The sequence below is a fragment of the Triticum dicoccoides genome, chromosome 3A (assembly GCF_002162155.2).
Source record: "Triticum dicoccoides isolate Atlit2015 ecotype Zavitan chromosome 3A, WEW_v2.0, whole genome shotgun sequence".
NCBI lineage: Eukaryota > Viridiplantae > Streptophyta > Magnoliopsida > Poales > Poaceae > Triticum > Triticum dicoccoides.
Window position 1 is genome coordinate 66,359,298 of NC_041384.1, and position 10,988 is coordinate 66,370,285.

Consider the following 10,988-nt stretch of genomic DNA (forward strand, 5'->3'; position numbering starts at 1 on the left):
TAGACTGAAGGTATGTCTTCGATTTAAGGGAGAAAAACATAATTGAACATTGCCATATTCACCAGACCATAGTGCAAGATTTGAAGTTAGCGATATACTTCACTGTGCAGTGCCTCGGTATATCATTAATTGGAACTTCTTTATGCTACAAAACTCGCCTAAAAAAAAGCTAATATTTTGGTACGGAGGTAGTATAATACATATAAACCCCTTCCAGTTGACCAAGACTTATTTTGTTGAGCTGTTTTCTCAGAATTTTGGTACTATATTAGTAATCAATCCCATCGTAATCCTCGTAGGCTCCAGCATCACCACCATCAGCATAGCCATCGTTATTGTAATCAGCATAGTCATAGCCACCTTCTATTGTTTCACCATCACCAGTGTCATGTGCATATTCTCCATCAAAGCCCATGTCTCCTTTTTCATTTGCTTCACTAGCTTCATCTTTAGTCTGCTCGCAGTAAGCATTTGGGTCGCAGGAAACATAACAAATTAGACCAGATTAAAAAAAAATACTCCCCTCTTGAACTAAAACCACAACGAGTAATTTGGAACGGAGGGAGTATATGAGTAGCAATTTTAATTTCATGCAGGTGATATTCTAAGCGTAATTTGTAAATATATAATCAATTAACCTCACAGAACCAAAGAAAACCATAAATTCAGTAACATAAACTCATAAAACATACATTATACAATCCACCAACTGCTTCGACGTTGATTTTTGACCCAAGTCCCTGCAAGAAACAACGTTATATATTAAATGCCAGTTTGTTTGCATGCTTAGCTTAACATGTACTCCCTCCGTTCCAAATTACTCGTCGTGGTTTTAGTTCAAATTTGAACTAAAACCACGACGAGTAATTTGGAATGGAGGGAGTATTACAACGTTTACAGGACAAGCAAGTTTTGGGCGGCTATGGCTGAACAATATGTTCATTACCTTTCGTTTTAACATATTGTATGTTGCTTCCGCTGGTGTTTCAGCAGGTGTTGAGTTCTTCGAGTCATCATTACGTCTCCGTTTCTACATGAAAAATGCATGGGCAATCATGAACCCAATCGAAAATGTTAAGCATACATAGGAGGCTTGTGTTACACTAGTAAGATTTCATACTTTCTGTTGTCCCTCTCCCACGCCCACACCTCTAGCTGCCAGTTCAGCTGCTAAAGCTTCCTTTGCGGCTTGTTCCTGCCAAATAAAGCAGCAGACAGTTACACTTGCACCCCATGTGAGAATAAAGCCCTGTTTGGAATGTCTCCACTCCGCGGAGTTGTGGAGCTCCGTTTTGGCAGCTCCGTCAAAGTTAGCTAAGTCTGGTCCGCTCTGGGAGCGGAGTTAGAGGAGCGGAGAGGAACCGAATACTCCCTAAGAACCGCCTAATGTTGCTAGAGTTACAATACCTACCTCTAGGTATTCTTTGTTCATTTCCTCCCAAATTATCTTTTTGTACTGCGTCTCTTCCTCATTGTGAAGATACCCGTCAACCTATCAAATTAATGGAGAATTAGATATCACAAATAACATATCTGGCCATCTTTCAGGCTCAGAGATCCCAACAAATTAGTCTGAAAGTGTGCTGAACAGATGGATGGATAAAGGTACCTCCAAATCATCAATATCAGAAAAACTTTCTGGATCAGCATCAGCTTTACCATTTTCACCTAAGGATGCCAAGGAGCATTCGGAAGTTGATCAGCAACAATCAACTTGACAATATGAACCCAAAAGTGGCCTGGTACTGAACTGAAATTACTATTGCATGTTACAACTAACAAACCTCCAACTTCAGGATCTTTTGAAGCTACATAATCCTTTCCAATTTCCCCAGAACCAATTGTTGCAGATTTATCTCCAACTGAATCCTGCTTGAAACAAGGCAAACTGAATTTTCAAAAACAAGTATATATAGGGCACACAACACACATAGTGAATAATAAAAGAAAGAGCTAACGCAGATGCGGTGAAGAGGTAATATACATGGTATAGGCATACATCACAATGCAATAAAACTATAGGCAATACAGGTACATTTTGCAGTTCAAATATTCCATCAGAAGATATCACAGCATGATTGGTAGTCTGGTACCGTGCCCAACAGAATTAACGAGTATATTTTTGTCTTTCACGTCCTTCAAGTGCAACAGATGAGGCAGCATGTAACTTTGTTGAAAAAATAAGAGAAGCTAAATTGGCACTACATATCAGAACACTTGCAGAAAACAGTGTTATTGCAAACTTGTGATACCAGATGCAAGGAAAAATCTGAGAGTAATTTAACACCTCGCTGTGGACACCCAATCTGAAATGAGGAGTGTACTATAAAAACTAGACTAATAAAATAAAGATGGAACTTGGAAGTTTTAAGAACCTTGGAAACAACCATGCAGCAATGTTGCAAAATTATTATAAAATGGATAGTATAACAATTCCATATGTAGTTACGCATTACAGGGCAGCCCCAGTGCATGTAGCTCCCGCTTGCGCAGGGTCTGGGGAAGGGTCCGACCACTTTGGGTCTATTGTACGCAGCCTTTCCCTACATTTCTGCAAGAGGCTGTTTCCAGGACTTGAACCCGTGACCTCATGGTCACAAGGCAGCAGCTTTACCACTGCGCCAAGGCTCCCCTTCTAGTTACGCATTACAGCTACACAACAAAATATTGGATAAATGGAATCAGTGCATTTTAAACCCCTGAATTATCACATAAGTATAAGTTTCACCCACAACTATACAACTGACTAACTAACACAATCAACTTCAAAACCAATACAAATAACCCGTGTCCTAAAACTACCCTGGTTGCATAGTTGTTTTGCCATGTAGCAGCCACAAACCGATGTCAGCCTGTCAACCTGATCCCAACAGCAGCAGCAGTTCTTAGATACGATCCTCACTGGGATAGTGGGATCTCGGGGCCGCAGCGGGCGTAGCTCCCTCTTGACTAGCAACATGGGTGACATAAAAATGGTGGGGACAAAGCCACTACCAAAGTTTCTTATTTCCCCTGATTCAATATAAAACTACTGGCTTCTTCTAGGCCGCATGTCATGAGTCTGTTCGGATAAGTAGACTATTTGCCCCTATCTTGTGAGCTTTGTGTTACAACCTGCCCCAGTTGGAATAAGGGCCCAGATGCAGCCTACTAGTGATGCGTGCATGCATGAGCACATTTGGGAGAATAGTCCTACATTGCTTAGAGAACTAGAGTGCCACTAACATGTAAGCCAAGGGTTCCAAGGCAAGCCATGGGTTAACCATTTTGCATGAGTTGAGTTCAGAAAAATGGAAATGGTTAGTTGTCTGTCGTGTGTGGCCAACCCAAATGGGGTTAGGTCTAAGCCAGACTGGAACCCGGGCTGTTTGGCAAGCAGAATGAGCCGATGAAGAAGCAGGGGAACAAGGAGAGGTCAACGCCACTACAGATCTTCCTCGTCTTGCAAGAATCCAGTACCAGTGATGTTTTCTTCCACCCCACTAAGAAACAGCACCATCTTCTTCTCACCTAAAGTCCATCTCCCAAAGGACGGGCTGCCTCATCAGTGATGTCCCAGATGAGTGAAGGCAGAGAAGGTGCACTGTAGTAGCGCCTCTTGATTTGTTGAGTAGATAGGGTATGAAGCACGAGTTTGAGTAAGTTCAGGACAGATTATTACCTCTGTAGTGCTCGTGATGTTATGTTCAGCATCAGAATTCTGTATCTCACAAATTGACTCTCCTAACATTGCTTCCTTATTAGCAGCAGCTTCCTCAGCCTTCTTAGCAGCTTCCAGTCTTTGTTTTTCAGCTCGTTGGAAAGCTGGAGGGTCAGCACCACCCTCCAGTCCACCCGACAGTTTAGTAAACTGAACAATCAAGTCATGTGTCAATGGCGAATGGAGTATCAAAACCAATGCATTATAAGCATAGTAAATGTGTATTACTTTGTTGTAGCACTTCTCACAAAGTCCATGAGCAAAATGCTCAACAGCTTTATCCTTGTGCTTGCAGAGGACTTCTCCAGATATGGGTGAAAATTTTGAAACAGGCTCTTCATCAGCCTTTGCCAAAAAATCTTCAATCTAGCAAAGGGGCGTGAAGAAGTGCTTATGAATATGTTGTATGTTAAAAAAAAGTGAGCAGTTCCTGCCCCAATCCTCAGGGGCCATTTTGGAACAAAGTTAGTAAAAATATTATCACCTATAATTTGCTGTCTGAAAGGCTAAAAAGTAAAGATTATTTGCTTTAGTGATATCACACACAGTCCAATTCTTGCCCCACTCACTGCTGGATGATAATCACTTGGTATGCTTCAGAATGGACAGCTTAATAACGACTTCCACAAGATAGTGATAACCAAACAATTTGCACCGACTGATCGCTGACCATTCAGTGTAGCAACATCAAATAACAATTTTGCTAAATTTCACTTTTCAGTTGCCTAATTTTTGTTAACTTCATAGTACTAAGCCTAAATTGCAGTGCGCAAGTAATATGCACTTTCTGTGAACATTTAATGCAATTTTTAGTTCTATTTGTTTCAGTGTTTTTTAGGGGTTAACCTAGGTACTTGTTTTTCTTGTAAAGTTTAGAATTTTTTTATCCAGCTTAGATGTATGTTTTTTCTCTTTGTATTCTGTGGAACATGGTTTTATAGAAGTGAGGGGAGCGACCTAATTGGATTGATCTTTGCCAAAGGGTGTGGACTTGGGAGAAGTGACTAATATCTAGTGAAACTGAAGTCATCGGATGAATACACAGCCCCATTAGTCAACTTCAAGAAAAGCATATACATACCGTTAAGCTGCCAGAATCTGTATTTTCAAACTCTATCAAGCGCTTAGTTAGTGTTGCCTCACATACATGCACAACCGCAACCTGACAAACATAGCACAAATGTGTCAAATCATATTCAAGCCCACATTGTGCATAAAAGTAATGGATTTACACAATAAATGCTGATTAACAAAAAGGAAGCCATTTAGAACACAATTCTCGAATAAGTAGATCTGTCCTGAGCATCTGAGCTTACAATATTTGACTTGGTATAATTATAGCCATGTGAAAGTGCAGCAATATATAATGCTGCACCACATAATCCACTTGGCTTCCTCCCAGTCTGCAACACGTGACAAACTATTACAATCTTACAAAGGAACCTTAAACAAAACTAAAAGGGAGAAGATGCTAACCTGCATCCAGTCTCGCTTCATGCTAGCTACGATGCGTAAAGCTGTGTCTGAGACAGCATTGTCCCTTTTCCCAAGTAAACCTGCAGACAAAACCAGTTAATTAGAACAAAAACATAAACAAACAAATAAATAAAAACATGGTTAATTTTCTTGCCAAGAGGTGCAGTTGTCCATCTAATCGTGCTTACAAGCAAAAACACCCATGTGGGCAAGGAAAAGCTCATTCAAGAGCCGTATTAGCTCGCATTTGACCAACTTTTGATTACACATACTTCATAGCCTCTGTAGCCTATTAACACTAAATCTACATATACAGCCGAGGACAGATATTCTCTGTCATTAGCATGTCACTAGCTCTTATTTTGTGTAGCCTTTTCTCTTCGCACCATAAGATGCAGTAAATTTCTTCTTTTCATGCAATGGCATACGGTACAACTGAACAATTGACCAGTAAGCCATGCAGTATTAAGTAGCAAAAGTCTAGTTTTGCCCCTCAACTATCCATGAAGAGTCTTTGGCCCCTTCTAAGCCTCAGTACCGTTTATCCCTTGCCCTAAAGCACCCTGGCTGCAGTCTAACATGCACTCACGGGATCCTTGTAAGCGTATCCCATGTACTGTGCAATGGGCCGCACATTTCAGTGACAAAAACATTTCTTCTTACACAGATCTTCATTTCCCACAGATCTCTTGCTGTCACCATCTAAACAGAGGTGCCACTGGCCCCGCCGGCCTTCCACTAGACCCCATGTCATGAGTTTTCTCAGTATTATAGTGGATAGCGGTCCAATGACTGGGAGAGTCCAGGACAGAGGTTCATCCGTACGCTGCGGGCATGGATCAAACGACTAAGGGTTGTGCGGCCATGGCGCTGGAGATGAGAGGGAGAGTACGTCGGATGTGGATTAGATCTTTACTGGTTTATTCACATTCCTTGGTACATGGCGATTGTGTCCCTTATATATAGTAGACTCAACTTGACGCCTCAGAATATAATGAATAAAATCTCAACTTCCCTAACAGACCATATATTTGTCTTCCTAACTAAGACAATCTCGTTCCGAACTAAATATATATATCCTTACTAAATAATATGCTAGTTTTACCCCCCCTTCTCTTCTTTTAACTGCTACTGCAGAGCCAGCGTCTAATTGTTGTTCCGGCATTGGATATACAGTAGATGCCCCGCTCCTGTAGCCACCTACTCCCGCATGCTTCCATGTCACTGTGAAAGTTGTGGCCACGGTGCTGCTAGGAGCTTAGATGGATCATAGGATGACAATTAGAAAATTCAGGTAAGGAACTCCACAAGTCCAAGAAACTCTCAATTGAGGCATTTTCCAACAAACTACTGCACTGGAATCAAGACAGGGTGATGCCTCATTCATACGAAATCGAAGTGATCTTGCAACAAAAGAACATAACTTTTCTGCATCAATTAGGCTCTCACATGTAAATCCAAACCCCCAAATCAGGGGCAGATCTCGACGGCAGGAGAGTCACTGCGCCCATTTATACGAAGCCAGTCATATCGAGAGGGTGCAGCGGAAGCAACGGTAATCTAGTGGTCAGGAGATTTGAGTCGGACTATTAGTGAAAGGAAGGAAGAAGCAAGGGCCACAGTTCCAGCAAGTTTATTGTGCCTAGAAGAAGAGTTGGAAGATGAATGAGATCCCGGAGGAAAGCTCAAAGGAGAAACATATCTTTAAAAACAAGGGTTGAAGTATGATTCGGAATCTAGGAACAATATAATTTAGTCTAAGATACTAAAAAGAAATAGCACAGTTACAATAGAAGGGGGAACTCATTTTTAGACTTTTTGATATGATTTGTCAAGTACTCATGAGATTATGTTGTTTGGAATTAGAATTCATGCAAAAACTGAACCAACAAAAACCAGACCAGTATTGGGGTAGTTAGCGGAAACATGGAGAGGCAGGCAGGCTTGAGAAAGACGAAAAAATGAATTCATGTGTAGAACAAGAGTGTACATCTATGGAACAAAAGAAAAAATCTCAACTAAATAAAGAGGTACATAGAAATATATGATTAACTTACGTTCTGTAAAACGATGGATGAAAAGGCTGGGATCTATGAGTTTCTGAACAATTGGATGTTCTGCAAGTAGCAAAACTTGGCAAAGTTGCAGAAAAACAGCACCTAGGACATAACTGAAAAAAAAATAGATGAGCCTTTTTACTACAGATTACAAGATAAATGGCAAGAGAATGGTTCACTTACACGCTAATCTTCAAATAGTCCGAGAAATCGATAAGGAGATAAGCCTTTTTACTTTGCCTGACAAGAGAAGCAATTAAGCATGGATGTAAGTACTAACCATATAGTTTGCTGAAACCAAGTGACAACCATTGGCTTAAAGAGAGCAGATTTCGGTGAACCACAAAGAACATAAAAGGGAAACAAGACTTTTTCAGCACAGCAATAAATCATGACGTGTAGTGATAGTGCTTGCTGCACATATAATAAGTCCATTTATACACCCACAGAATATACCTAGTCTAGTAAGTAGTAATATCCGTTTCATGTGGACGCTGTAGATGCCCTTTTTTTATACATAGATAGATGACCAAGTTAATTTTTTATTACTAGCACGTATTTGAGGATAGGTATTTCCATTTGCAGGAAGTATTTTAAGAATAGTAAACAAACAAAAACTAACATCACTGGGCTACTCAGAAGAGCTCTGAACTCAAGAATTTAGGAAACAGTCTTGATAGTAGACCACTCCTTACTATATAGAATGTATATCTGAGAGGCATGGGTTCGCCGTGCATGTCTATAGAAGAAGCTTGGTTGTCCCATAGGTTCATACAGCTTAGGCGCTTGTCTCTTGGTTTTCTCGCTTGTTGTTTTACGAACTCACCAGGACAGAAGTTTATCTAGATCAAGCATCTAATTTTCTAGTAAGAAACCAGAGATATAGAATGAAAGTAAAACATAATGCGCCAATACTGTATTGCGATTTTTAAAAACCATATAGTAAAGATGGTTTTGCAGTTGTTTAGAGGAAATTAGACTTGCGTCATGAAGCAATCAATGACTAATAAACTAAGGAAGATTCCTAGCCCCACCAAAAATGGGGGAGGACAGGGTCATATATGAAAAAGGGCAAAATGGATAGGAAGGCTTACAATAAAGCAACAAGAGACAAACAGTTAATTAGGTGATAGCGTACCGGCAGGCAATGTAAAGACAAGCTGCTGCAACATGAGTTGTTCGACGGCCCCTTGTAAAATTATGGTCCACAGCTAGCTACACTTCAACAAAAAGAAATATCATTCTCATAATTTTTCATAACTATTACTGAGTGATAACAAAAATCCATACTGTATAAAATTTATGAGCCATATCAATGATAGTATCTCCACCACCAACATGTAAGCTAGTGACAATCTGCCAAATCTCGTCTCTCCCTACGGAAATAAATCACAGGCTTAATTCACAAAGTGGGAAGAACAATCAATAGTTCAATACAACAAAGGAGTGCCCTAAAAGCCATACCTTTCATTAAAGTCCTTTCATGGGATAGTGAACTCCCACTTTCGATGCTGCTCAGTATGTTTCCAGCCAGCCTGCTCTGTACACATCCAAGAAAGTCAACCTCACAAACTACACAGATAAATTAAGGAAGTGAATAATGAGAAGCACAATAATAAGACCAACCGCTCCGGAACTGTCCTTGACAAAAGTAGGCTCATCGGTGTAAATCTCCTGATCAAGAACCTTTCCACATGTCCCACAACATCTGACCATCAAACATGACAAGACACATGAACAACCGCTGAAGCTGCTTAATAGAAATCTATTAAGCAAGAAAGTAACAGGCTGATCAACAAAATCATGTACACAAACAATTATACGGCCCGATTTCAGATGCAATAAGAATAACAAAGAAAGAACAGGAAAGAGGATCTCACATATATCCTTTGTCAGGATCCTTTATGTATGGGCAATAATCAGCACAGTGAGTACAGTAAACCATTGGTGAACAGAAGTAGTAGACCTAGGAGAATGATCCAACTCCAATTAGCCTTCAAATAAGAGGATTACAAGGAATGTGGTCTTCAACCTTCAAAAGCAAAAAAAGGAATCTATTCAGATTGTGAAGTAAATACAAGGAATAGCATACTTCGATTTGGATTATTTTTCTATCCAGTTCCAGTTTAACAACACATTTTACAGTTGGAGCATTACAACTAGCATGCGAGGGGCGACCTGCTTCTGAACTGTGTGTGCACTTACTCTGGAGGTCAAACACGGGAGCAGTACAGGCTGTATTCCAGTCCGAACAAATATCAAAACATTCAAGCACTACTTTTGATTTCTAGGATTAAATGTTCAGTGTGGGAAGACTAAAATTCAACACACTGAAGTTTAACTCCCTATTCAAAATCGACCATGAAGTTACAACAATGAAACTAAACTAAACTTTCAACTCAAAAAAAGTGTTGAGATCTTTGAAAGCACATAGTTACACCGCTGGCAACAGCGTCCTGACCAATGGTCCGCGTGAATCCCCTAGTCCCAACGCAGTAGTAGTATGTGTAGTAACACTTCTTAGGACAGCATCGAGCAGCTTTATTGGCTTGTCCCCCACAAGTCGTGGTGGCTCAGGAGCAATGGCACCAGAGCAAGAGCAGCCTCGTCAACTCAAAATGTGGATGCATCAGCAGAATTAGAGGACACATCTATGGTTGACAACATGATGCAAGGCATTTGAATCCAATAAAGTAGTGCTAGTTGCATTCTAACACACACCACTAATTAAATTTTAAATCTCTCTAATTCCAAGATCGGCAAACACAGTCCAGTTAGTGAAAAGCAAAAGAACCAACCAAATTGTATTCTTTACACACAACACATCCAATCTTAGAGCGGCCAAAAAGTAAGAATGAGAATATCCTTACACGCCTCGGTGTGGAGGCTGCGTGGCGGCGCAGCAGGTAGAGGGCGGCGTCAGGGGCGTGGGCGGCGGCGGCGGCGCTGCTTCAGTGGAGGGGGGCGTCTAGGGTTGGGATCGGCGGCAGCACAACTCCAGGGAAGTGGCGCGTCGGACGGGAGGTTGGGCAGAAGCGGGAGGCGGGGAGGAGCGCCGGGCGGCAGCACGGAGGTGTGGAGAGAGGCAGGAGCGGCCGCCAGGCCGGGGCAAGGGAGGAGGAACACGGAATGGTGGAGCGGCGAGGGCCGAGGGTTCATCGAGGTTTCTACGAGAGCTCAGCTTTGGTTTTGGGAAATGCTATCCGGCGAACGTTCGCTGGGATGTGATCCCGCCGAACGCCACAAGAGCCGTTAGATCCAGATCAGACGGTGGCAGTTTTTGCAAAAAATTACCCACAATTTAAACAACCTGAAATCTAAAAAGTGCATACGCACTATTTAGACGGAACGAGCGGTCAGCTCCTGGCCGCTCGATCCCGCCGCGAATCACCGCACGCGTGGACCTGGTACCATCTGGTCGGGGAGTCTCAATCGCAAAACTATTGGCGTTTATCGCTATCTACCCCTTCCACGCATTTCATCCATATCCCCTTCGTGTCCGCCGCTTCCACTACACCTCGTGCCGGCCACCTCTGCGGCTCCGCCCCTCTCATGTCGGCGCTGCAAGTTGGGGACGTGCGCCATGCCACTCGGCTGGATCGGGGCGCTGCAGCTCGCGTATATATCGGATCTGGTGTCCGGCGTACCCACCCACGCCGGACCTATTGAGGCTGGTGGAGGGCGAAGGGAGCTCTGTACAGACGAGGGGGAGGGAGCAGTGGACGTCGTGATGTCTATGCGTGAATGTAGGGGAG

General features: G+C 42.1%; 1 protein-coding gene across 2 annotated transcripts; it reads right to left on the reverse strand.

Annotated features, from left to right (window-relative positions):
- Positions 1–10,398, reverse strand: LOC119267194 (transcription factor IIIB 60 kDa subunit-like). 2 transcript variants are annotated; one of them, XM_037548548.1, is made up of 21 exons: positions 10,104–10,398; positions 9,114–9,265; positions 8,860–8,941; positions 8,698–8,773; positions 8,524–8,609; positions 8,372–8,448; positions 7,417–7,473; positions 7,336–7,346; positions 7,234–7,236; positions 5,177–5,256; positions 5,017–5,103; positions 4,782–4,862; positions 3,929–4,066; positions 3,662–3,850; positions 1,785–1,869; positions 1,610–1,668; positions 1,412–1,492; positions 1,121–1,195; positions 947–1,030; positions 693–740; positions 1–454 (listed from the first exon to the last, which is right to left on the reverse strand). In XM_037548548.1, exons 2-21 carry the CDS (start codon positions 9,176–9,178, stop codon positions 269–271), a joined length of 1,650 nt encoding a protein of 549 aa, XP_037404445.1. In that variant the 5' UTR covers positions 9,179–9,265; positions 10,104–10,398; the 3' UTR covers positions 1–268. The 2 variants fall into 2 exon arrangements, with proteins under 2 accessions (XP_037404445.1, XP_037404444.1); XM_037548547.1 differs by having other exon boundaries at positions 7,234–7,346; positions 10,104–10,397.
- Positions 10,399–10,988: the final 590 nt, after the last annotated feature.

What these genes read in the sequence shown, in the direction of transcription:
- LOC119267194 (XM_037548547.1), bottom strand. Translation starts at nt 9,178, where the DNA reads ATGGTTTACTGTACTCACTGTGCTGATTATTGCCCATACATAAAGGAT. An exon ending in CATCCATCGTTTTACAGAAC is followed by an intron (nt 5,257 to 7,233) that starts GTAAGTTAATCA and finishes TTTTGTCTGCAG; the next exon opens with GTTTACTTGGGAAAAGGGAC. An exon ending in ACAATATGTTAAAACGAAAG is followed by an intron (nt 741 to 946) that starts GTAATGAACATA and finishes TGTTTCTTGCAG; the next exon opens with GGACTTGGGTCAAAAATCAA.